General features: G+C 49.2%; 4 protein-coding genes across 4 annotated transcripts in view; 3 read left to right on the forward strand and 1 right to left on the reverse strand.

The window, feature by feature from the left end:
* Nucleotides 1–26,575, reverse strand: part of LOC136993803 (antigen WC1.1-like) — a 350,141-nt gene that overhangs the window by 227,012 nt on the left and 96,554 nt on the right. The window lies entirely within an intron of this gene.
* The window catches only part of LOC136993747 (antigen WC1.1-like), a gene marked incomplete at both ends in the record, with an annotated part of 213,633 nt that overhangs the window by 160,793 nt on the left and 26,265 nt on the right, over nt 1–26,575 (forward strand). The window lies entirely within an intron of this gene.
* On the forward strand, nt 1,984–2,472 carry LOC136993749 (olfactory receptor 226-like; the record flags this gene model as incomplete). Its single annotated transcript, XM_067308692.1, has 1 exon — nt 1,984–2,472. A coding segment is annotated over exon 1 (489 nt), but the record flags the coding sequence as incomplete, so codon positions are not given.
* On the forward strand, nt 14,204–15,166 carry LOC136993750 (olfactory receptor 6N1-like). Its single transcript, XM_067308693.1, has one exon. It carries the CDS (start codon nt 14,204–14,206, stop codon nt 15,164–15,166), a length of 963 nt encoding a protein of 320 aa, XP_067164794.1.

Below are 26,575 nucleotides of genomic sequence, written 5' to 3' on the forward strand. Positions count from 1 at the left end.
TCTATTGGGTGATGGCATCTCTATCCTTGCTCAGCCCCACCATCTTACATACCAAGGTACCCTGTGTCCCCAGTAAAGAGACTCTTTCTTCTGTGGCCTCATCCCTTTGAGGAGAGCAACCTGCATGGGCACCTTCAAACATGAGCTTTGCTCTCTCCTCTGCTGTGTTGCTGAGCTCCTTCACACTGACCCCTGTGTCTTATGCCTGCGCTAGATGCACTGTCCTGAGAATACCCTCTGGGAAAGCCATAAGAAGCCTTCTTCACCTGCATATCTCACACTGCCATAGTCACTGCTGCGTATGGTAGCTCCATTTTTGGCTACATGGGGCCTGAATACAGCAAATTCTTTGAACCAACCAAAGCCTGATGAAAGGGTTCAAGACGGTTACCTCCATGGTGAGCAGAGAAGCTGCTTTGCTGTAAGCTCTCAGCAGCTTTTCAGATTCCTCTAAGAAAGCACATTCAGGAGAAGCATGATTTTAGGTGACAGCCAGCAGACTAAGAACACAGTCTGTGGAGAAGCTCTGTTTCACTGCTTAAAACCCATCATCTTCTCCTCCTGCCCTTGCACTCTTGAAGCATCTTATTTGTGGAGTCATCTGCTCCTTTCCTTTATATGTCTAAAGCCAAATGCAAAGGTGGAGGGAAAAAGGTCAGTATTTATTGCTTATGTTTTCTTTGGACTTCCTTCTGTTGGGCATGTTCTTTGGTTTGAAAAAGAAATTAGCTACTAAATTAATTAAGAGGGTGGAGACAGAAATAGTGAGTTTCATTGACTTCATTAGAGGTGTCTGTGAGCAGCTGGTGTCTGTACTCGTTTTTTCCCTTGGTCCCTATATAGTCAACAAAGAGAGAGCTCTAGAGGCTGGGTCCTCCCAGACTGTAATTGACAGGTGAAAGAAGTGTTACCAGTCTCTTCCAGACACTCTTCTCTCTCTGCACTGACAAGATGGGAGGAAGCTAACTTGCTCAAACTGAAGTGCCCAACTTCTAAAATATAACCCTGCTTAGTATTTTTTTGTTGTTGTTGTTCCAGACCCTTCCTATTTCAAATAATCAACAGGACAGCCTTTAAGTTCTTTAAGATGAGAAGATTTCCCCCTTCCCCTAAAGGGAAAGCGAGGCATTTAGGTCAGGACATTTAATAACAATGTTTCCTCAATGCTTCTGAAGAAACAGAGAGGAAGAAGCTGTGGAAGAAAGCAGGGGATTGGAGAAGAGATGCTCAGTACTGGCTTGTTTTGAAAGCAACAGCCTCGCAGACGTTCCAAGTCAAAAAAGGCAAGGACTGAAAAGTAGAAGGAATAACTTTCAACATACTTATCTACATGGATGGACTGGCATCTGCAGATACTAGTAAGCACTTTTGCTGGGAGATTAGGTTGGCTTTTGAAACACAGATGTGATGGATGTTTGCAATAAGTCAAAGTGAACAGGGAATTTCCCAGGCATGGCATGAACTAGTTCACAACCTCTTTACAATACTGTGCTTGTGAGAAAGAATCCTTTGTGAGTGTTTGGAAAAGTTAGAAAGAAGACAGTAAAATCTCTGAGGACTTGTTGAGACTGAAATTCTCACACTTGCTTCTTCATGCTCCTGTCTCAGCAGGATGCACTGAAATTGGGCATGGGAGCAGGAAATGAAACTGTGGTTGCTGAGTTCACCCTGGAGGGTTTCTCAGGGCTTGATCAAAGACTGCAGCTGTTTCTCTCCCTGATCCTTCTACTCATATTCCTGACAACAGTGACGGGGAACACAACGATCATTTTCCTCGTGTGTGTGGATCACCGCCTGCAAACCCCCATGTACTTCTTCATCAGCAATCTGGCATTCCTGGAAATCTGGTTCACATCCTCCACAACCATCAAACTGTTGGTGATTCTGAGCTCTGGTAGGAGAACTATCCCATTTAGCAGCTGCTTTGCCCAATGCTATTTCTATTTTGCCCTGAGTTTTACAGAGTTCTCTCTCCTTGTTGTCATGTCCTTTGACCGCTACGTTGCCATCTGCCAACCTTTGCATTATGCTGCCATCATGAAGCAGCAGCTCTGCACCCGTCTGGTTGGTGCTGGGTGGGTCATAGGCTTCACACTCTCGAGTTACCACCTGGTCCTCCTCTCAAAGCTGACTTTCTGTGGCCCCAACAAGATCCAGCATTTTTTCTGTGACAACTCCCCCTTATTCAAACTGTCCTGCTCTGACACCAGCCTGCTTTGGAAAGCAGACTCCATTTTGATATCATTTGTAGTGCTGGGTTCCTTATGTTTAATCCTGGTGTCCTACATGTGCATCTTCCACTGTATTCTGCACATGCCATCAGCATCTGGGAGGAAGAAAGCTTTTGCTACATGTTCTTCCCATCTCACTGCCTTAGCCATTGTCTATGGAAGCTGCATTGTTCTCTATGCACAGCCCTCAGAAGAGGTTTCCTTGGAGACCAACAGAATTGTAGCTTTGCTGAACACTGTCCTGTACCCATTCTTAAACCCCTTCATCTACAGTTTCAGAAACAAGACTGTGAAGCTGGCCCTGAAGGAAGCCCTTGGCCGTGCAAAGGTTTGGCTTTTCCCCCGGTCATGATGCTTTTCATGACAGCAATTCTAATTATGTATCATGTATTATATCACACACCTTGGTTGCAGGGGGTTATTATAAAGAAAATCCAAAAAATATTGATAAAATGTTGCACACACACACACATACACACACTTTGCTGGGGCTGGGACATTGACTGCCAGTGCATGCTGACACAAGGAAGTTTTCATAAGTCATCTCAGGAAACTTAGCTGAAAACTCTGGGGACAATGTCCAAGGGCTGTTGAGAAAAGCTCAAAACACCTTCTCTTCCTGATAACAGAAGATGCTAAGCACGAAAATTAATCTCAGACACTACAATGGGCTCAAATTCATTGGATTCAAATCCATAATACACTTCTCAGTTTCATTAGTGTGATGAAGACAGCCTCATTGATTTGTCAATGATAGCCTGCAGACGATAGTTTTATTACTCACTTTGGAGGGAGATTTCTTAAAAATTCATAGTTTTGTAACATACGGTCAGCATGTCCACTGTTTAAAGCCCTGCTTTATCTCCACTGATGACTCTAGGATGCATTCTCCTGAGGGAAAAAAAAGAACATCATATTTCTTCTTGGAGAATTAGGCATTTTCTACCTTCCTTTTCTTTCCTGAAGGATTATTTCATCATCAAGATTTTTTTCAAATAAACTATGTATGCTGCTATCACACTTTTTTCTTCTTGTCCATCAATGAAATTATATATTCCCCCCTTATTTTACACTTCTGTCTCTATCCATATCTTTACATGGCAAAGTGAGGGGCAGAAGCATGTAGTATTGATAAAAGGAAACATCTTTTAGAGAAATAATCAGCACACAGAGATCCCTCTTCTCCTTTTATTTTGCAGTCCACAGGGAAAAACAAAGCACAGGGGAAGGGAAAGCACTGCCATTGCTTTACTCCTTGGCAGTTGTTTCTAATCAGCATTTCATTTTGTTAGGGCTTCTGAGGGGCAGAATTACTGTTAACAGCTCTTTTAAATTTTGTGTGTGAGCATCCCATTTCCAAAGGGAATTCTACAAGGTGGAACTCTTTTTAGGAAAACTGGGTCCAGTTCAGCTCTGCAGCCTGTCTCCTCATGTGGGACCCCAGGGAAGCTACGGCATTTTGGGTGACCAAAGCTCAGCCCAGCAGAGCACCTGGCCACTCCTGGGCAGCTCAGTCATCTTGCTCTGGCTGGGTCCTTGTGCACCACAGTGAAGGATGTGGTGGCCCTGGGTCTTCCCATCCAGGCCCACAGCTCCACCGGCAACACAGGGTTAGGGTATGCAGGCAGACGCCTAGGCTCTGCCTCGGGGTTGAGATAACTGAACAGGGCGTGAGAAACTAGTGGCTATGAGAAATCATTGGACACTGCAGGGAACAGAATGAGACCCTGCCAAGTTCCAGACAGCACGGTGAGCGATGGCTGCATTTCAGCGGTGGTTAAGGGAGAGTTATATGAGAAAAGGACAAGCGTCACACATAACTGGTGTATTGGGGATCCTCCGGGGAGCAGACTCTTGCAGCACCAGCAGTACCGAGGTAACGATATCAGAAGCACCATATGAGCCAGAGGTTACCTAGCTAACCGGACCAGAAATATTAAACTTGAGTACGTAGGCAGTAAAACTGGCACCAATGAAGAAAAAAGTACTCAGAGATGGGCTGTTTATTTCAAAGGGGATAAAGCTGGAGAAAGGGAGGGATCAAGCTGCATCATGGAAGAAGCAGCATGGGAAAATGGAGGCAGAGGGAATAAAAGGGGCCAGTCATGTGTAAGCAAGCTGCTGGCAGGGACACTTGTCTGGCCAGGCTGTGTACCTGCTCTCTGCGGTGTAGCCTATCATTGTATTAAATCCTTTTCCTAGCTCTTTTCTGGGTGAGCGTGCTCGCTGTTCTGCGTGAGTGCACGTGTGGAAGGCTTGCAGACGTCAAGGCAGCCAGCTACCAGAGACACCCGTGCGAGGGTGCGTGTGAGGTCTCCTGCAAGCTCTGAGTCTGATTAGCTGGTGAGCAAGAACAGGACCAGGCCATTTGTATCGTTCATGTTTATGAGTGCTGCTCATGTCTCCGTGGTGCCTGTAAAGGTACTGTGCCCCTGCCGGAGGTGATTTTTTTGGTGGTCGACCATGTCCGTACAGAGTGTGTGTATGCCTCTTGGAAGTACATGCTCCGTCTCGCTGCTGTCAGGACCAGGGAACAGAGAACTGCAGCAGTATCCCTTGCAGTGGACCAGGAAGCAGGAATCCCTTTATTCAAAAATCCACTGGATCCAGCGTCCTTTAACAGTGCAGGCCCTGGAGGTGCTGCAGCCACTTGGTCTTGATGTTGAGGTCCTGCTTCTCCATCACCTTTTGGTTCCCAAAGGGCACAGAGGCTTAGGCTTTGGGGTTGCAGCATGAAGGACCAGCTTTGGCACACATCGTTCTAGTTCCCCACTATTGATTTAAGCAATACAAATACAGAGATTTTATAAGTGTTTGGGTCAGTGATCCCCTAGAGTCAAAGGGAGTTTTGTTTTGTTTTTTTTGATCAGACTTTCCATCTGCCAACCTTTATTGTAAAAGTGGCTGGGGTGGGACAGAAAGTGCCATATGATCTACGCTCCATTTCTAAACCATCCACAGAAAGTAGCACTACTTAGTCAAGCTAAATAGCAGGGGCAATGGCCACTGTTTTGTTGGTGGTGCATAAACAGGACAGTCGTGCTGAGCAAAACTCCATTGTGTGAGGATCTGCTACACATTACTAAACACATCTTCATTGTGTCCAAGGGTAAGAAAAGGCTGGGGGATATTTAAGCCAAACAACTATCTCAAATATCCCAAATCTCTTTTCTCCTTTTGCACAGCAAACATTATTCTCATGTTAAGGATGGCAGGAAGGTATTTGGGTGGAGAAACATTTTTGAGCTCTGTCAGGCATTGCACAAACATCTCCATAGCTGTATTATTGCCATTTCTGCCTGCTGTGAGACTGGGCACAAGATAACATGGGCACAAGAATAAGGTGCCCTGACTGCAAGCTGATGTGTAGATCTGGGGCAGCACAAGGCCCTGGCTATTAGTCTTTAAATGGTTTGTCCAGGATTTTGTGAGAGAGGTGCCCAGTCTGCATGGAAAAGCACCACAAATGTAAAAGCTGGGAATGCTTTTTGTATTGGGAAAAGATCTTGAACGTCAGCCAGCACCAGCGTTTCACACCTGTGGTCAAACCCCAGAAACAGGGAAGGGCTGTATTTGCTGTGATACGTAACATGTGCAGGAAACCGGGACAAACCACATTTCTCCCCTGGAGGTAGCACTGGAAGTAGCGTGGGATGAAGAAGGGGTGGAAAGGAAAGCGCGGTGAGAAGGGGAGTTCAGGAGGGTCACGAGTCTCGGGCACTTTCTGGGGTTGGCTCCGCCAGCGCTGGCTCCATGGTCTCTGCGGCAGAGGGACGGTCTGCGACACACCATGCCACATCTCTATGGTCACCTGGAGGGGACAGCCCATCTCTATGGTCAGGTGGCTCCTCTGGGCCGGCCTCCAGCGCTTCTCTATGCTCTCCCAGCAGAGGGACACTCTGGGATCCCCCCTCCAGCCCCTTTCTTGGGCTCCTGATGGAGACAAAATGTCAGGGCCACCCGCTCATGGCAGATAATGCCAAGGGCTGTGATGGCCCCTGGCTTGTTCGCCCACTTCTGAACAAAAGGCCGCGGCCTCCCGGGGCTCCCGTCATGTGCGCGTGCGTCCCCTGGCGCAGACTCGCCCGGGCCCTGGGGCAGAGCGGGGCCCTGTGGCAGCAGCGCCCCAGCAGCAGCATTTCCCTGCCGACACTCCCCTGCAGCACAACTCCCGCAGCCCAGGGCCAGCCCAGCGCCGCTCCCCCTCGCTCCCCGCCCTCCGCCCCGGCCCCAGCCCCAGCCCCAGCCCCAGCCCCAGCCCCAGCCCCAGCCCCGGCCCCAGCCCCGGCCCCAGCCCCGGCCCCGGCCGGCAGCAGCCGCCACAGGCTCCGCGCACACGAGCACACACCGGGCCGCAGCATCGCTCCAGGCTCCCTGCGCAGCAGCCGCCAACACCCGCCGCTGCCGCAGCTGCTTCTCCGTGGCCTCGAGAGCGGCGCCGCGGTGGGGCCCGGCAGGGGTGGGGCCGGCGGCACCAGGGGCGGTGGCCATGGACACTCAGGCCCCACCCCCACAGGGCCAGAAGTGCCGCCTCCTCCCACGGAGCATGCGCACTGGTGCAGAGGAGGGTGGTGAGGGGCGGGGCGGGGCGGGGTGGGGCTGCCCGGGCCCTGCGGGGAGGGAGGAGGCGAGAGGCGGCTGGTGCCGCGCGGGGCAGCGTCTCCCGGTGTGGGGCCGCCCGGAGCCTCGAGCCGCAGCGCCGGGAGCTGCCGCGCCGGGGCCGAGGGCCGAGGGCTGAGGGCCGTGGGCTGGGCAGAGCGAGCGGCTGTGCGCGCGGGGGCAGCCGGAGGCGCGGCGGCCCGTTGTGTGCGAGCAGCTGCTGGGGAAGGTGCAGCCCGGCCTGGGCCACCTCCGGCCCCACGGGAGCCCCCGGCTCTTGCGGCCCTTGTGCTGGCGGCCCCGCAGCTTGGTGCCGGCTGTGGTGGCTGTTTGTCAGTGCCGTCCCGGCGGCGAGGGGAGGGCATGGGTGGAGCTGGGCTCGTGGTGGCTCCAGGCTGGAGGTGACAGCAGGCGTGGTGGGGCCAGCAGAGGTGCTGCTGGTGCTGCCCATGGGCAGAGCGGGGTGAAGGCGCTTTCTGAGCTTCCTCGCAGACCTGCTGGTCTGTCCGTGGGCTTCGGAGTCTGGGGCTCTTGCCCAGACTTGGCAGCTCCTTTCCCTTCCCCCCACGCCAGCAGCAGGGATCTGGAAGCAGAGGCTCAGGAAGCTCCTTGCCCTTGGTGTCGTCCCTGGCTGGAGCTTCCTGCTGAGAAGCCCCTGGGGAAGTGTCGTGGGGGCGAGCAGGAGCTGTGAGCAGCCCTGCCGCACGCAGCCCCTCTGCATGGGGAATGACCCTGCGCTGCCGGGGCCGCTCCTTCCCCCAGAGCTTCCGCAGCCCGTGTTCACCCTGTTTGTAGTTACCCCTGGATGTCGGCAGGAGAAGGCTGGGTTGTGCTTTGTGTGTGCTGGGAGACCGATGCTAGCGAGTTGTGACTGAAGGATCAGCATGAAATGTGCCTCTGGCTAAAAGCTGGACTGGAGCACACAGGTGTTTTTTGCTGCTTTGAGCTTTCCCTTCTGAAATACCAGCATGTGCTGAATGAGAATGTATTCGTCTTCCCTTTGCTGTTCCTTCTTTTATCTTTTTTTTTCCCTCCCCACTTATGCTTTCTGAATCTTGGCTGCTGAAGCAAAGGAAAGAAACTGGTTTGTGTGTGTGTGTGTGTGTTGGGGAGGGTGTTTAAAAGGTGCAGAGAGCAGGTATTTAAAACCAGGGAACCCTGCTAAAAGTTACAGACTTTCTGCTTTCCTCTTATGTTAAAAAGCAGGAAATTGAGAGGAAGAAGAGAAAAGAAACTTTTTCCTTAAATAAAAGTCAGTAGGTTGCATATTAATTGTAATTAATTAATGGTATTAACTCCATTTTCCCACCCTTCAAGCTCAAGGGCTTAATTTCATTCTGGCTGTGCCAGGGCCATGATGGGAAAGGGCCGAGTCAAGGGGCTGCGGCCTGGCTCTTCAGTGCAGCCCCAGGGCAGAGGGCTCGAGGATAGTAAATGAGCGTGGGGAGAAACAAGCCCATCTCATGAACCTCAGCACCCGAGTTCAGCTTTTTTTTTTCAGGTTAAGGGTTGGTGTCACATCAAGCTGAGGGGGGGCGTAAAGCCATGCTGCAGCAGCACATGGTCCATCGCCTACAGTCCTGCTCTCAGCCCGTGCCAGTCCTTGCAGTTTTGTGGTGAGAGGGATTTCTGACTGAAAACGAGCCCCATGAGTAGGAAGAGGATCACAGGAGAGGGGAGCACCTGCTTCCCCGGGTGGCCTGGGGTTACAGCAGCTGGAGAAGCTCCTGAAGCCGAGCCCGCAGTGAGGGATTGATGCTGCGGGTTGTCACGCTTCATTTGGAAGGCAACTGTTCCCATCTGCCAGCCTGATGGTCAACCAGCTGGTCAAGCTGGTGAGGAGAGCCTTAAATTGTGAGTGACTCGGGGGAGACGGTGACTCAAAAACAGTGAGGATGTGCTGGCCTGGGATGGCAAGGAAAAGGTGCAGGGTGATGTGGAGAAAAGAAACCCTGAAGGAGCCCAACACAGAGTATGCAGGCAAGTAAGAAAGTGCTTAGAGAGTAACTATGGGGGAAACTCTCACACCTTTTCTGGGAAATCAGCACAATGCGGCACCTCTCTCAAATACCTGTACACTAATGCACGTAGCCTGGGGGACAAACAGGAGGACTTAGGAGTCCATGTGCAGTTACAGGCCTGCCCCCCTCATTGGCATCATGGAGATGTGGCTCAGATGCCTGGAGCACTGCGATGGATGCATACAGGCTCCTTAGGAAGGCCCGGCTGGGAAGGCGAGGCGGGGCAGTTGTCCTTTCTGTGAGAAAGCAGCAGGGGTGCAGGGAGCTCAGCCTAGGGACGGACAATGAGGCATTCGAGAGTGTATGGGTGAGGATTAGCAGGCAGACCAACAGGGGTGGCCTTGTAGTGGATGTCTGCTATGGAGCGCCTGAAGAAGGGCAGCCTCTGCAAGGCCCAGGGAGCACAGAGCTGGGGAGAGGAAAATTCAGCCCGCTCCCCAGATACCTATTCCTAGCCAGGCTCAGAAGCTCAGACCAGAGGCTTTCAGGCAACGATGTGGCGGTCACCGTGGGGGCCCCCATATTACAATGTGTTGGTGGTGACCATGGGGACACCTATCACAATGCCTTGGTGGTCTCCATGTCATTGCCTCCACAGTCTCCACCTACTTGGAGGCTTTCATTGCATTTCTCCTGGATAAATTCAAGCACTTCATTGAATTGTGTCCTTTCCACAGTGCAGCCCTGGCTGTACCCCACGTGGAAGGGGAAAGTCCATTCAGGCAAAGATGTGCTCAGCAAAGTGGGCTGTGTAGCTCAGCAGGGCTCTTAATCCAGCCCTGGGGATGTCCTCCTGACTTTGCCTTCAGCTTGATATCAGTGATCCAAAGAGCCTTTTAGCCCCTGTGGGAGATACCTAAACAGGCTGGAAAATGAGGATGGGCAGAGCCAGCCCTGACCCGCAGGCAGCACTCTGGGCTCACAAGCGCCAAGGGAGGAGAAATCTGCCCAGCCCAGGTACTGTGGGAGATGCGTGAAGGCCACCTCTGCCAGTAGCAGGGCCCAGCGAGCTCTGGGGGTCTTCAAAGGATGGAAATGCCAGTTTTCTTTTAGCTTGGCAGACTGCAGGGTATAAAGTGTCATTTCAGGGTATTTTGCATTTCCTCAGAGAGGTTTAGGGTGAGTGAACAACCACCTTGCAAAGTGGCTGAGCTTTCTCAGTTTTACTCGGGATGGATTTTCCTCTAAACTGCTGTGGTTTGAGATTTATTAGGGCTTTTTCTCTCCAGGCTTTCCATGGGGGATTTAGGGGTTGCACAGTGTGTACAAGGGCACTGTGATGTGGGTGGCATAGTGCCCACAAGGGAATAAAGATTGGTGGGGTCCCATGGAGACTGTATCTCTGCCCTGGTCAGTCCCCCGGGGTCCCCACACTGAGGAGAGCTGCTCAGCCTGGAGGGAGCAGCTCCCCTCCATGCCAGGGCAGCAGGGAGCTCTGGCAGCACTTTGCTGCTGCTCAGACCACAGCCCCAGCAATTCCTGCTGCAGCGATGCCAGGCAGCTGTGCACAGCACTGCCAGAAAACATGTGGATTTGGGGAAAAGCTTTCTGCAGCTTCCCAAAGCTCAGATCAGCACCAGCACACAGCATGCTACTGCAAGCAAATGCAGCCCCCTCTGAAGCCTCCCACACAGGGGCCTGTAGTTCCTAGAGACATTAGAAGCTTTTTTTTCCCTAATTTGTAAAAACAGAGTTTCCTAATTTTAACTTAAAACTGCCGCTATTAATCAGGACTACCCGTATCCCCCTCTGCCAAAGCACTGCCAAAGAGATCTGAGCAACTCAGCCAGGCAGCTTCCCCTGCAGCCCCACTGTGTGAATAGGAGCAAGGCCAGTAGATCAAAGGAAGTGATTGCTCCCTGTGACTCAGTATTTGTTAGATCACATCTAGAGTACTGTGTTCAGCTTTGGGACTTCAATATAGAAAAGACGTCAACAAACTGGAACGAGTTCAGTAGAGGGTCATGAAGATGCTCAGGGGGTTGCACTGATTACCTAGTGAGGACAGGTGAAGGAACAGGGTTTGTTCAGGCAGGAGAAGAGATGATTTTGGGGAGCAATAACAGATTTCTAATACCTACGATGAGGTCATAATGATGATAGAGCTTCACTGTGGGGCAATGTGGGTGGATGAGAGACAACAAGCAGAAGTTGAAAGAAGAGTGGTTTAGACTAGACAGTGGGAAAAAAATTGTTCACCATGAGGACAGTCAAGTATTGGAAGAAGCTGCCTGGAGAGGACGAGCAGTCTCTGTCCTTGGAGATTTTCAAGAACTGATGGGATAAAACCCTGAACAACGTGGTTTGATGTCAACCCGACCCTGCCTCAAGCAGGAGGTGGGACCAGAAATATCTAGACATCCCTTCCAACCTGAAATATCCTTTGATCCTATGATGTATGTGTCTAGGACCATTACTGATGATCCTAGGTATCTGAGAAAACTGAGGGAATGGGGAGATGTGGCATGGAGCTTCAAGGTTATTCCCAAAAGGCAGCTGAAGGCCAGAGACACTACGAGAGCTGGGCTGCATTGTCTTCTCGTGTACAGGAAAAGGACTGCCACACACCAGCACACCTGAGGGGATGTGGAGTGCCCATCTCAAGCTCCAACGGGCAGACCTCTGTGATGGCACTAATAATGAAATGACTGTGCCCCTCATAAATAAACAGTCTGCCCATTGAGATAAATGTCTCTTGTCCTTAGAAGCTACAGCACAAATGTCTGCGTCCATGGAGCCATGCTCTTCTCCCCTTCCAGCAAGGACAGAGGACAAGGAGATGGCATCTCATGATGCAAGTCCAACAGGACCAAGAGGAATCATGCCTGGTGGCACCCACTGGTGCCACAACAGGTGAAAAGGAGGTCCCTGGGCACCTCCCAGGGACAAGAGATGGACCTGAATTGGGAGGACATATTGGTATCTCTGTTCCCTTCAGCCCCCAACATGTCAGGTCCTTGTGCCTCAGGGAGAGGTTTGGGAGCACAGAGCCTGGCACCCTAGGGGGACTCACCCCATGCCCAAGGGCAAGTCTCCATGGCTGGGAGGAAATGTCTGTGGCTCAGCCTCTTCCTCCCCACTGACCACCATGGGAGGCTGGAGGGACCAGCTCAGGCAATCAGGGCTCTCTAAACTTGAGAGAGTCAGTGAACAGCCATCTGCAGGGAAGTGAGGGGAATCCCATTCATGGGATTTCTCCTGGCTTTGTGTCATGAGTTTGGAGGAGTCCTGGCAATTGCCCTGCCTCAGTTTCCTTTCCAAAGGGGCATGAATGAGGATTGAAATGACTGGGAGTTATGCATAAAGGCAGGCCTTGCCGGAGTTCTTTACAAAGTTTCCAGAGTTCAGAAGTTTCAGTCTCCTTTGAGAGCCAGTCATGCACGGCACACTGTCTGCAGTCCTTGGGGAGAACCAAGATGAAGGTCCATCTTCAGAGACTCATTAGTGCTATTAATTCCAAGACACTCTGGAGAGCCGGAGGCATTTGGGTGCTGCTGGAGACTCACTGCAGGAGATGCTGGGTGAAGATGGAAAAGGCAGGGCAAAGCCTGAGCCCTGGGCTGTGGTCTACAGAGAGTCCAGGGAAGGAAAGGATGTGGTGGGGAAGATGCAGAGGCTGAGATCCCAACCTTGGTCTTCATTCCCAGGTACCATCAGCACAGAGGTCATCCCTTCATGTTGAGAACTGCAGGTTGGTGCTCGATGTCCTGAGGTATGTCAGGGCACTGTTTATTTTGCTGCTGGGTGTTTGTGTAGTGGGAGTTTGTGAGTGAGACCAGAGTCTCAGTCCTGTCCTTTTCTGCATGTCTTCCCACCTCAGCTCCCTCTTTCCCCCAGACTCTCCCGAGTCCCTGGCACCACAGAGAAGAGATCCTGGGGAGGGGCTGGGGGTACTGACTTACAGCTGGGCTGCCAATTTATTGGAGCCAGCCCTGAGGCACTCACCCACCTCGACTGGAAGAAGTGTTTGGGCATGGTGTTTGGGGCTAAAAATGCATTGCTCTTCTCTTCCCCAACCATTAATGGCTTTTCCTCTCTCCCCCTTCCCATATTCTTATAGGATTTGGTCTCAGGCCCTCAGCTTTCTCACAGTCGACTCTCACTTATTTAGTGGGGAGGGCTGGGGACTTAAGTCATTCTGTGCTGATTCTGGAAGCCTCTTACTGGTGCCTATCATTATGACCTCCGGGGAAAGCCTAGGAGATGGGTGAGAGTATGGGAAGCTCATCCATCCCAAGAGCTCTCTTGACAGTACAGGCATCTCCTTGCACATCAACTCACTGAAAAGTCTAAAGGGAGAGGAAGGGAATAGCAAGGATGCGATTTTCTCTATCCCTATTTTTGTGAGAACTCCAGGAAGGGTACCAGGCAGAAGGCTGTGTGTCTCAGGCATGGACTTTCCCTGACCATGCAGTCAGGCATGTCCTGGCATTGCCCATGCCCCTGAACCTGCTCCTGTCCCCCCTCACCCCAGCACCCTGGCGACCCCCCCCTGTAGTGCCCAGCAGTGCTGAGCAGGGAGCCCCATGAGCACAGCTGGCCATGCTGAGCTCCGGCTGCTGGGCTGGGGTGTGCAGGGAGGCAGCCCCTGAGCCCTCAGGAGCTGCTGCTCAGGAGGGAAAGAGGTCAGGCAAATTATCCTCCCTGCTCTTTCCTTTCCTTACTGCACAAAGCCCCTCTCATGTGGTCTGGCTCACTCACAGCTACCGTTTTCTCTTTCCCATTTACTTTTCCCCCTCCTCCTCAATGTTTTTTCTCTCCAGTTTCATACATAATGTGGGTTCATGAGTTCTCTGTGCCAGTCCCACTGCAAAGTCCCTTATTCATCTGAGCTAGTAGATCTTGACCTACCCTTTGCCAATGGAAGAAATTGGCCTGTCTCCTTAAAGTAAGTTCCCTTCCCCTCCCCTCCCCTCCCCTCCCCTCCCCTCCCCTCCCCTCCCCTCCCCTCTCCTCTCCTCTCCTCACCTCTCCTCTCCCTCTCCCTTCCCCTTCCCCCTCCCCTTCCTCTTCCCCTTCCCCTTCCCCACTCTGCCTTGCCCTTTTTCCTCTAGAGTTTGACACACAGTGCTTTCCAGCACTGCGATGGTGATCCAGAAGGATCTCTTTCCACACCCCATATACTGGGTCCTACTGGAAAAAAAAAATAGGAATAGGAAAGGAGGCTGTGAAAATGTCAGCTAATGCACATTCTCTCTTTATCCCTTTCACAGTGAGCAAAAGAATATAGGTTTCATTTTTTGGTGCCAGCAATGTTCTTCCTGACTCTTCCTGAAAGTAAATGCCAAAATACGTATCATTTCTCACAGGTCCATGTTGTGGAAAGTGCAGAAAAAAGACAAACAACATCATATGGATAAAGGACAAGGGAACAACTGGACATCATCAAACAAGTTCCTCCTGCTGGGAATGGGGAATGGTGTCCCAACACTCCAAACACCACTCTTCCTTCTCTCGCTCTTGATCTACTTTGTGACTGTGGTTGGGAACAGCCTCATTGTTGTTCTTGTGGTGGCAGACCAGCATCTGCACACTCCCATGTACTTCTTCCTGGGCAATCTGTCCTCCTTGGAGACCTGCTACAGCTCCACCATCCTGCCTAGGCTGCTGACCAGCCTCTTTACAGGGGAAAGGACCATCTCTGCTTCTGGCTGTATGGCTCAGTTCTATTTCTTTGGGTCTTTTGCAGCTACTGAGTGTTTCCTGCTGGCAGCCATGGCCTATGATCGGTACTTGGCCATATGCCAGCCCCTGCTCTATGCAAGCCTCATGAGCTGGAAGGTCTGTTTCCAGCTGGCAGCAGTATCTTGGCTAGGTGGTTTAGTGTTTTCTATAATAGTCATGGTCTTCTTGTCAAGGTTAAAGTTCTGTGGCCCCAAGGCTATTGACCACTTCTTTTGTGATTTTACCCCATTGCTGGAACTCTCCTGCAGTGACACCAGGGTGGTCACAATAGTAACTTTCATCCTGTCTTTCTTGGATTTAATATTCCCCTTCCTGTTCACACTAGCCTCCTATATGTGCATCATAGCTGCCATCCTGAGGATCCCATCCAGTGTGGGCAGGCAGAAGGCCTTCTCCACCTGCTCCTCTCACCTCACTGTTGTCACTATTTTCTATGGCACCCTCATCATTGTCTACCTGATGCCCAGAACAGCCTCTCTGAGGCAGCTCAGCCAAGTGTTCTCCTTTTTCTACACTGTCCTCACGCCCCTGGTCAATCCCCTCATCTACAGCCTGCGGAACAGGGAGGTCAGAGAAGCCTTGAGGAGGGTGCTCAGGAGAGATTTGGGTGGCATCCAGAGCTCACGCTAGTCGACTGACATTGGGCGCAAATTCCTTCCAGCTCTTTTGCAAAGTCAAGCACTAGGTGCAGGGGACCTCTTTAGAAGTGCCTGGCATTGAGCCTGCTTGTTGAGTGACAAGGGGATGAAAGGGAAAGGTCATTGGAGAGAAATGTTGTTATTTAGAAGAGAAGGTTAAAAATGTCATCCGTTAGCTTTTTCTTTGAGCATGGTGGTCTTACATGTGGTGAAGTGTCTAAGTCTTCTTTTTCTGGGAATTTAGAAGAAAGAAATTTGGGATGACATATGAGTACCTTCTATGGAGAAGTGTGTGGGGGGGATCTTTCTCGTTGTGGGTCACTGGGATGGGAGCCCTCTCCCTCAGCCTTGCACATTTCCAGGGTAAAAGCTGGCATGTCAGCCTGCAGTGCATGTCCCCTTTCTCTGGAGTCCTGAGAAAAAATGTGCCCTTCCTTCTATACGGGGGTTCAGTTGGGTTAATCCCATCACACCTCTCTTCCCTCCTCTGGCCTGGCATGGCCTCAGGGACCAGCTAGGGATGCAGCAGCTGGGTGGTCTGGGTGAGGAGCTGTGCTTTCTCCTGCTGCAAGAGGAGGTGGAGAAGCTGGGGTGTGGCGGGGGAGGCAGTTTGTGTTGCTGAGGGATAAAAAAGAGGTGCGAGCGACACCTGGGTCTCCCTCCCCCACATCCTTCCCTTCCCCATACACTGAGGGATCAGGAAGCCCCCACTCTAGCTGTGCACCGCTGGCTCCAGCTGCAGCTCTGCTCTTTGCCCATTAGCTTCTCATAGGGAGATGGGGACAACCATCTCCCATCCTAGTTCCTTCACCCTTGGAAGATCAGGCTTCCCTCCCCTGCCCTCCTTCCCGATGGAAAGCTTTTACCAAGGTCCTCCAGAATTTAGGGCAAGGGTGGGCTTAGGGGCCAGGTTCCCCACACATCTCAACTCCTTTATCTGTCTGCAGTATGGGACCTTGGGAGTCACATCTTGGTTGATTGTGTTTGCCACCAGGGCACACTGCTGAATCTTCTTCAGCTTCCTCACCAAGAGCCCCAGGTCCTCTTCTGCAAAGCTGCTGTCTCACCAGTTAGTCCCCAGCCCACCTTTGATATGGGGCTATTGGGGTTATTCCACCCCAGCTCCAGGACTCTGTCCTTTCCTTGGCTGAATTTCAGGAGGCTCCTGCCATCCCAAATTGGCAGCATTTGAGGTCTCCATGAATACCAACCCAGCCCTCCAAAGTACCGAGCAGTAAATAACAGAGACCAGAGCTCCTGGATCACTGATGGATGGGCATTGAGGGAACATTGCCACTGTAGCCCTGCAGAGGGTCCAGCACTACTCTGTAATTGATCACAAGGAGACAAAATTATCCAGGGTCTCTTGGGAAAGAGCAAACTCCTTGTGTGATATTGGAGGAGATTTGTGGGACTGTGTAGATCTTGTTCTGGGATGTTTTATGGGGCTTGTGAGAGTGCACAAAGCTTATGCTGGGATGTTCCAGTGAAGGGCCAAAGGCAGGAAAAGGATGAGATCAAGGTGAATAAGGAAGAACAAGCATAGGAAAACAGAGAGGAGAATGGAAAAAGGGAGCAGTCCTCTGTCAGCAGACTGATGATTGATACGCTTGTCTGGCTGATGGAAGGGTATGTGGTATGTGAGAGCATCTGCTTCATTAAGGTTATCTGATCATGGACCTTTACAGTGCAAAGCAGATAATAAGTAAAGGCGAAGTACTTAACAAAACCCACAGACACAAACCTGACAGACAAGCATAACAGCGACAATGACAAGTCTCCAGCCACTAACTGACAGGCCATGAAGAAACTACAGGCATAGCTTTGGAGAAGGCCAACTTGGGCTTTGTAACTGATAAGAAGGAGGAAACAAGACATGAAGATTTTGGATATTTGAGGGGTGCTTGTGGGACTATACAAAACTAAATAAGGAATGTTTAGGAAAGGAGATCGGGGAGGAACAAGGATCTAAAACAACATCTTTTCTGAACTGACTTACTGACCACCGGTAGAAAAGGGAGCCAGACTGATTCATTGGGATCATTTCAGCATCTCCCTCAGAAGGAGGTGGATCATCTTCCAGTCTCTCTGATGATGGCAAAGTGAGCTCAGACCATGATCTGAGACGTTCAATGTCTGGTGTGATGTGACACTAATTCTACCCTCTGGAGGATCACTTTACTGTGATTACAGCACACTGGAGGGGATCTGAAAAATCCTCCAGATAACTGGATGCATCGAAAGATGCCCTAGATGATGGACAAGAAAATCCTGCAGGATGTCTTTAATCTCGGTGTACAATTGTTGCTTGATATGTTCGTTGAGGTTTAAACTTTAAAATACTGTTATTGTCTGCCTGGCTTTCACTTCTGTCTCTTTAATTCCTTTTAGATCTTGGATCTTGAATGTGTGACACATTCTTTGGGGAGGGACGGGACACAGACAGGCCTGGAAAGGGCTTACTGGGTCATCAAGATAGATGTACAGATGCTATGGCCCGTATCAGGTATGATCAGTGCCAGGAAATGCTCTGTGGACTTGATGTCCTCAGGACTCAGTCATGGTCAGGTGGGATGCCCTTGGCCTGCTTGGTTTCACACATACCCCAATGAGCATTTTAATTTGACCTAAACCCCCACACTTCCATAAGAAAGAAAGATGAAAAATTGGCATTTCTAGGACATAAATCACCCTGTTTTCAGAGAAATGATGAAAAACTCCAGGGGAGAAACATCCATTAGGAGACAGGTCCAACATATCTGTGTCCGAGACCCACCCATATAGGTCAACAGGAGAGCCTCTCAGGATGGCCTACCAGACTGAGGATGGGGTTTACTGCTTACGGGTGTATAAGATTCATTCTGGGATGGCAGGAAGAGCATTTTGGGATTGCACAAGACTTACAATGGGGTGTTTAGGGAAGGACCAAAGGCAGGAAAGGGTGGGATTAAGGTGTTCTGAGGGGCTAAAAGCACCTGATCACCCCAGCCTCTTCTGTCTTCTTATTAAATTCCATTTTCTGGGGTGAGGGGGCTCTCTATTCCGTGTGCATGTGTATGTAAGGAGGTCTCAGTGCCAGCTGCTGGATTGGGGATCACGAGTCATAGAGACCCATCTGCCTGGGATGCCAGCAGCTGGAGGGACTGGAGTGTGTGCACATTGTGTGGGTGTGTATGTCAGTGTGTGTAATCACTAGGGAACGTCAAGGCAGACTAGCCAGCAAATAGGATAAGAGGCTTGGGATCCAGTTATCAGAGAGGCCATAAGTCTGGGCTGGATATTGGAGAGCCCAGAGGGTCTGTGAGTTGGCTGCTGGAGGGACCAGGTGGTCCAAACCAGCTACGGGAGAAACTGTGGGGTCTGGATTTCTGGTATGGGAAGAGCCATAATTCTGGACCAGGAGGGGAAGTTGCCCTTTATGTGAGAGAGCAGTGGGAATGCATGGAGCTCTGCCTCAGGAGGGATGATGAGCAGGTAAGAGCTGACGGGTCAGGATTAGAGGGAGACCCACATGGGCGATGTTGTGGTGGGTGTCTGCTACAGACCACCTGATCAGGAAGAAGTAGGTGAGGCCTTCTTCAGACAGTTGGAAGAAGCCTCATGTTCAGAGGCCCTGGTCCTCACAGGGGGACTTGAACCACCGTGATATCTGCTGGAGGGACAACACAGCAGGGCACAAGCAATGCAGGAGGTTTCTGGAGCACATTGATGATACCTTCCTGACACAGGTGATTGAGGAGCTGGTGAGGTACCTCATGCTTACAAACAAGAGTTGGTTGGGAATGTAAAAGTCAGGGGCAGCTTTGGCTGCAGCAAGCATGAGGTGGTGGATTTCAGGATCCTGAGAGGGGGGAACAAGGCAAATAGCAGGATCACAGCCCTGGACTTCAGGAGACCAGACTCTGGCAGGTTGATGGACCTGCTTAGAAGAACCCCGTGGGATACAGCCCTGGAGAGAAGAAGGGTCAAGGAGAGCTTCTTGATTTTCAAGGATGCCCTCTTCAAGCTCAAGAATGTTCCACCCTGACATGCAGGAAGTCAAGCAAAGGTGGCAGGAGGCCTGCAAGGATGAACAAGGAGCTCCTGACTAAACTCAGACATGACAAGGAAGCATACAAGAGGTGGTAGCAGGGTGCTTTTCAACCTCAGTGATTCTGTGATTCTGTAGCAGAGAAACTCATCTGTTTGTGTGTGTATCTGTGTGTGAGGCAACTGGGGAGGCAGGGGGACCCAGCGGCCAGCTCCTGGATAGACTGCAGATCTAAGACCAGCTACAGGAGGGATCCTTATGATATATTTGTATATATAGGTATATATTTTCCATTTACCAGCTTTCATCCTGATCAGCCAGAGATGGGAACAGGATGAGGCTGCTGGTGCTGTTTGTGTTTGTGTGAGTGTTGAGTGTTTCTGTCTCTGTTCTCCTGTGGCCAGCCGTGTAGGTCCGTAAATGTGTTTTGTGTCTATGTGTGCATATGTGCCTACTGGGGATGGAAGCTCAGCCTTGCTACTGCCTGGACCTGGGCACAAGGAACTGTGGCAGCCTCACCTCTGTCAGGTTTCCAGATCTAGCAACTTTTAACATCCTGGAACTCTTACCATTGGATTGCTGGACCTCTCTTGCAAGACCAAGCATCCAGAAATGTTTCCTAGGGCACCCAAAATCTATTAGGATTCATGTCTTCAAAACCACCTTGGTGGAGCTTAGGAGATGGTAACACATGCATCCATGGAGAAGGTTTGCGTTTCAGGCTGGGAGTCATTTTACCAGTCTTGGAGAGACTAACACCTAGGGGTTGGATGACACTGCTTAAATACAGGCATTCAAACCACCCTGTGGTGTTTGAGACACCAAATGGGGCTGGCAGAACTGACAGTCAAACATCACCTTCTGGAGGGACTGCTGAAGGATCTGACAGATACCCACCTCCAGCACCAAAAATGATGCTAGGCACTGCCTTTTAGCAAATGAATCCTGTCTTAGGTGTCTCCATGTTCACTGGCAAGCTCCCTTTACCATTAGTAAAGGGTCGATTCAGTTACCCATGACAATGCCAATGACAATAGTCATCCATGAATTGGCCACTCCATTGAGACCTGGAGGGCAGCAGGGCCTGTGTCATGTCTGACAGCCCCATGTAGAACCCTTGGTTGCTACAGGGGGTCCGGAAGGCACCAGGCACTTGCGTGTAGATAACTGATTCCTGCCAGGAGCAGGGCCTTGACCCCACCACTGCTTCATACTAACCCCTGAGAGAGCAGCAAGGCCAAAATGGGATTTTTCTGCATTCCTCCACTCAAAACAAAGACACTCTGCAACCATGAGACAGAGATGTACTTTGGGGAAATGAATAAACGTGAAGGATTCTAACCCTGTCACCCTTCTTCCCAGCAGCGGTGTTTAGGATTGCTGCTGCTTCTTTCTTCTAGTGCTCTCCCTGTATTTTAGCAGACAACCCTTTCAGGAAAAATGCACTTCTCTCTGGAACAGGAAGAAAACCCCAGAATACCTTGTCTTCCTTTGGCTCTATTGCTTACGATGAAAGCATCTGGGTGAAGTTTAATTCTGTTAAGGAAATTTCCACTCTACTCTAGTTTGGCAGAAAGAACATGCAAGGTTGTGCACCCTGCAAGCAGAACATCTTATCTGACCTTGCCTTAGCCCTGTTTTTCATACAAAGTTGAAGAACTGCAAAGAAACCAGTTTAATCCAGCCAGCAGTACAAAAGCTGTTCAAAGGTTACACCAGAGGAGCACCTGAATCCACTTCTGCTCAAACTACTAACCTACACCCATTGCTTCCCTTGGGAAACTAATCTGTCATTTTGCAAGCTTCTATGATTGGAGCTGTGATGCCTAACCCAGCTGTGGGGATACCAGCAGGACAGGGCCAGCAGCTCCCCCCACCGATACTGCATGCCTATGTTTATCAGCCATGGTCTCTGGGAGATCTAATTCAATAGGCACAGCAAATGCCCTGGGTGCGGGAAGACCTGGAAAAGGCAGCTCGACTGTTTTCTACAAGAGCAGATGGACATCACCCTTGTTGGGGGGATGTTTTAGTATTGTTACAACAGATAGTTCAGCCAGGGGATAGAGAACAGATATTGGCAGACTGAGATGATAATCAACAACCTTGACCACAAGTAGATCAAAATTGGGATTACAATAATACAAATGATCAGGCAGCATCCGAAACGGCATACCAAAATCTAGTTTTAGCAATAAGAACTTCAGAGCAAATGGGTGTTATCTCAGAAAAGGTACTATCGTTAGAAAAAGTCTGAGGAACACCCGAGAAATTTTTTGGAATCGCTCATGGCAAGCCCTATTATGCTATTGAGGGATGTCTGTGGAAAATGTTAATGAAAGGCTGGTAGTGAGTGTATTGGTCCAGCAAGCAGCACCAGATATCCATGAGTATTTCAGAAAACATGTTCCAGGGTGGCAGGGAGAGGATTTACAGAAGATACTATCATTAGCAACTTTCATATACGATGAAAGATCAGAAAAAGAAAGGAAGGAGAAGGAAAGGCGAAAGCGGGAGGAAGTGAGTATGTTGGCAGCAGCAGCATTGGGAGGAATTCCAAAGGTGAAAGGAAGGGGAATAAATGGGAGAGGATGAGGTCAAAGAGGAAGAGGGACCAGAAGAGCAGGAATGGGTATAAAACAGTACCCCCTTTCCTGGGAGGCTGAACAGGGAATTGAGACTGTGATTGCTGATTTGGTTAAGAACGGAATTATAGTACAATGTACTTCCCCTCCCCTGTATTGCCTGTGAAGAAACCAGAATTGGACCCAAATGGGAAACTGGTATACCGCTTTGTACAAGATTTGCAAGCAATTAATAGAATAGTGGATCTACCACACTCTGTGGTCCCTGATGTGATCCAAGTCCTTATGGAAATTCCCTCAGATGCAAGCTGTGTTACTGTTTTGGATTGAATGGCAGCTTTCTTTACTATACCAGTACATGAAGATTCACAGTTCCTCTTTGCCTTTACTTGGAAAGCACAGCAGTATGCATGGACCAGACTGCCACAAGGATCCATGGGTTCTCCCACACTGTTTTCGAGAATATTGAAAAGAGATTTACAAACGATTATGCTGTCAAAAAACTGATACAATATGTAGATGACTTGTTGATTGTGAGTACTGATTGTGATGTTTGTTAGCCAGATATTAAAACATTGTTGTGTGCCCTAGAGGAAAAGGGACATAAAGTCTCACTTGCCAAAAGGCAGTTGTGCCAGCAACAAGTTAATTATTTGGGAATGATAATTTGCTCAGGAGAGAGACTGATCTCATCTGAGTGAATACAAGCAACCCAGGAAATACTAGTCCTTCAGATGAAAAGGCAGGTTAGGGCCTTTTTAGGTGCAATAGGATTTAATAGGTATTGGATACCTGGATTTAGTGAAAAAGCAAAGGTATTAACACAGTTAACAAAGGATAATGAACCAGATTTAATGGTGTGGACTCCAGAGGTGGAAAAGCGTTTAAGAGTTAAAGCAGGCAGTTATGGAGGCTCCCTCTCTAGCTTTACTGGACTATGGAAAGCCCTTTGTGTTATATCTGAATGAACGAAAGAGAATCACAAGCAGTGTGCTAGTTCAGAAAACTACCCAGCACTGGCGTGCGATAGCTTATCAGTATGAGCTAGTTTTGCTCACTGAACCAAATGTGGTGTTAGAACAGTGTGATAGGCTAAACCCAGCTACTCTGTTACCAGAAATACTGCAACCCAAAGAAAAATTATTTCACAGTTGCTTGGAAACAATAGATTTGAGGCCAACTGTTCTGCCTACTGTGAAAGAAGAGTCTCTGCACAATCCAGATTTAATATTGTTCTGTGATGGATCATCATACTATGAAAAGGGTCGAAGGGTTGCTGGGTATGCAGTAACTCTGTAATAAATAGTGCTGGAAGCAGGATCCCTTCCAGGACATTTTGGGACTCAGGCGGCGGAACTGATAGCCTTAACCCGAGCATGTATTATAGCCACGAATAAGACTGCTAATATCTATAGGGACTCCAAATATGCTTTGGGAGTGGTATTTGCAGTGGGAATAATTTGGAGAGAAAAAGGGGTTTTGACATCGGCAGGGCATCAAGTAGCCCACTGAGATCAGATTTTAGAGTTATTAAGGGCTTTGGAAAAATCTCTGCAGTTAGCAGTCCTGTATCAGAGGGCTCACCAACCAGACACTTTGGATATAACTATGGGAAATAACCTTGCTGATGTCACAGCAAAACTGCCCTGCAACCACTGCCTACCAACTGGAGCCATGAAAAGAAATGGTAATGATTGAAACTACAGAAGAACTGGAGAAAGAACACCAAGGAACACCCAAGGAAGAGGTAGAAGGATGCAAGCATTTTGGAGCAGAACAAAAAAACGGGATATGTTTTTTGCAGGGAAAATGGTTGCTCCGTAAGATTATGCTGATACCAGTAGTAAGAGAACTCCATGGATAGACACATGGGGGGATGTCTTATTCAGAGAATCAAATTTCCCAGTCATGGGCAGCACCAGCTTTGACTCAAGCAATCTTACAAATAACGAAAGGGTGTTTAATATGTGCAAACTACAATGCTAAATCAAAGATAGAAGCTAAAATAAAAGGAGGGCACCCTTGGGCTTGGATGCAGTTTCAGAAATTACAAATAGATTTTGCAAACATGCCCCCAAGAAAAGTACAGAAACATTTACTAGTCATAGTTGATCGATTGTCTGGTTGGGCGGAAGCATTCCCAGCCAGGAAGGCTACAGCCCAGTGGTAGTGAAAGCTTTACTGAAAGATATCAAACCACGCTTTGGGGTACTGGAGGAAATAAATTCTGATAAAGGAGCTCATTTTACTGCTGAAATACTAAAAGCAATATATGAAACATTAGGAATTCAAAGAAGACTACATACATCTTATCATCCTCAATCTTCAGGGCAGGTAGAAAGAATGAATCACACACTGAAAATGAAGTTAAACAAAATTTGTAGGGAGACTCAATTAAAGTGGACAGAAGCATTGCCATTAGCCTTGTGGGAATTAAGATGATGCCCGGGCCCAAGCCATGGGTTGACCCCCTTTGAAATTTTGTTTGGCAGACCAGGTAGGATCCCAGGAACTTTTGTCCCAGCACATAAAAGCCTTTTGGCAGGAAATGAAGCTGTCACCCACTATGTTATGTATCTGCAGAATAGTTTCAGGAATAAGAGATATGCAGCTGTAATTACCCAATCTCTGCCTTTAGGAGATTACCTTCATCTGTATCGACTGGGTGATTATATTATGGCAAAAAATGATAAAGCCAAACACATGCTACAACCAAAATGGGAGGGTCCTGTACAGGTGTTATTGTGCCCTTATTCTGCTCTTAAGGTTGCAGGTAAAAAAAACTGGATTCATCACTCCCAAGTAAAGGCGGCCCTCAGCACTGCGACCTCCTCAGAGGACATTCCAGCTCCTTGAGCATCTACTGCAGAAGTGAGAGTACCCATGCAACACCAGGAAAACTTATTCAAGGGGAACTGTGTTTATTGGTTACACTCTGTAATTATTTTGTGCTATGTGTTTAAATGTGATTTTGGGATCATTTCAATCTTTTATAGCTATTACAAGTTTAACCCTACGCTGGGAAAATAATCGCATTGTACAATTTATGACTAGGGTCTCACAAGTGGGGAACGTGTCAGAATGTTGATGCTGCCTACGCCACCCTCAATCCCTGGGCACCGATTTTGGTTGTCTAGAAGAGCCTGTTTCTGGTTTGGGCTGCTATCAGTCCAATTTCACATATTTACACCCTAGGGTGCCAGATTTTTGGCAGCAACCCTTTAAGGCACATTCATATGATAAAGCTCCATGGTGTGTCATCGTGCCTCGCGGAAACCTCACAATTTGGGTAGGAGAAACAACTAACTGTGACTACACACTACAGTATAATTATACGCAAGCAAGGTTTCAATTGGACTGTTCAAGGGCCAGCAATAATTCTGACGTAGAAACTGCATGGACTGGTAAGAATAACCTGGTAATTTTAAATAACACTGAGCAAGAGAAATTGCCCACTTGGAACCTTACTTGGAGCATAAATGGTACGCACTGTCAAAGATACTATAATATTTCTTCTTCAAATGGCACATATATCTTGGGAGTAATGGTCAACTTAGCCCTGGTAATAGCAATTGGAGGAGTGTATGTGCTGGTAAACATCACCTATTGTTTTTATGCAATCAAATCAAAACAAATCAAATATGATGTAACTGTCATTCAATGACACATTGATACCTTCCATCAAATAGCCAAAGAGCAGTCTCTGTGTAATAGCCTAGCAACAGATTGGTCGTGGTTGTGGTCATGGCTACCAGATCTGTGAGGGTGAACCAGGCGTGTTTTAATAATTTTGATGTTAATTCTGGCAGTTGGAATTTTTCTTTTTCTTGTTGTGTCTCATGCATGGTTCAACTAAGTTTTTCAAAGATAACACCAGAAGAGGTGCAAAATTAGCTAACGAATAATTTTAAAATGGACCATTTAAGGCTGGCACGGGACTATCTCGTAACGTAACTTGGCAAGGGGATTGGTAGAACTAAGAATTGTGGATAGATCTGGTTGCTGGTGTAAAGTAAAGTATTGAATATGTAACAGCTTACTATTGCTTAAAAGTTGTGACAAAAAGCTGCTCGAGGTCCTCCTTGTGCTCCTTGCCAAGAGACACCTTATTGCTAGCAAAACTTAGAAATCTGACTCCTGCTGCTCATTATCAGTGCCCGCAAACAAACAAAAGAGAATAGATAATTTTAACACAGTGTAAGGTTTAGGTTATGGTCATGTAAGGCTGAGTTTTAGGTTTAAGGTTAAAGTGAGTTTCGGTTTAGGGTTAGGGACAATAGGGTGTGGGCAAAGGTTAGGTAGAAGGTATAGATTTGGCATTAGGGGTAGTGGCTATTTTTAGGAGTTTGGGTTATAGGGCAAGGGTGTCAGGACCCTGAGGGCACTGATAGACCTTAATGGCCCTAATCAGCCTTGCCTGGGGACTCCACCCCAACCGCGAGCTTGTGCCATCGCCACTGCTGCTCTGAGCACCTTGAAGCCTTGCCCATGGCAGTGCAGGGCCTTGCCCCTGCGACTCCTCCTGACAGTCTGGCCTGGCCCAGAGCTCTTCTCCCCACAGTGCCCTTTCCTAACTCTATCTTCTGAGTGATATCCTCAGCGCTGCAGGGATGGCCTGAGCCCCCATGTCCCTTGCGCCCACCTGAACCTGGGTTCTCGCTGGTGGTGGTCTGAGCCCCCATGTCCCTCATGCCCATTTGGCCTCAGGGTCTTGACAGCAGTGGCCTGAGCTCCTGTGTCTCTCAGAGCCAGCTGGCCTCAGGGTCTTGCTGGCAGTGGTCTGAGC

This window comes from Apteryx mantelli, chromosome 20, assembly GCF_036417845.1.
Source record: "Apteryx mantelli isolate bAptMan1 chromosome 20, bAptMan1.hap1, whole genome shotgun sequence".
NCBI classification, from domain to species: domain Eukaryota; kingdom Metazoa; phylum Chordata; class Aves; order Apterygiformes; family Apterygidae; genus Apteryx; species Apteryx mantelli.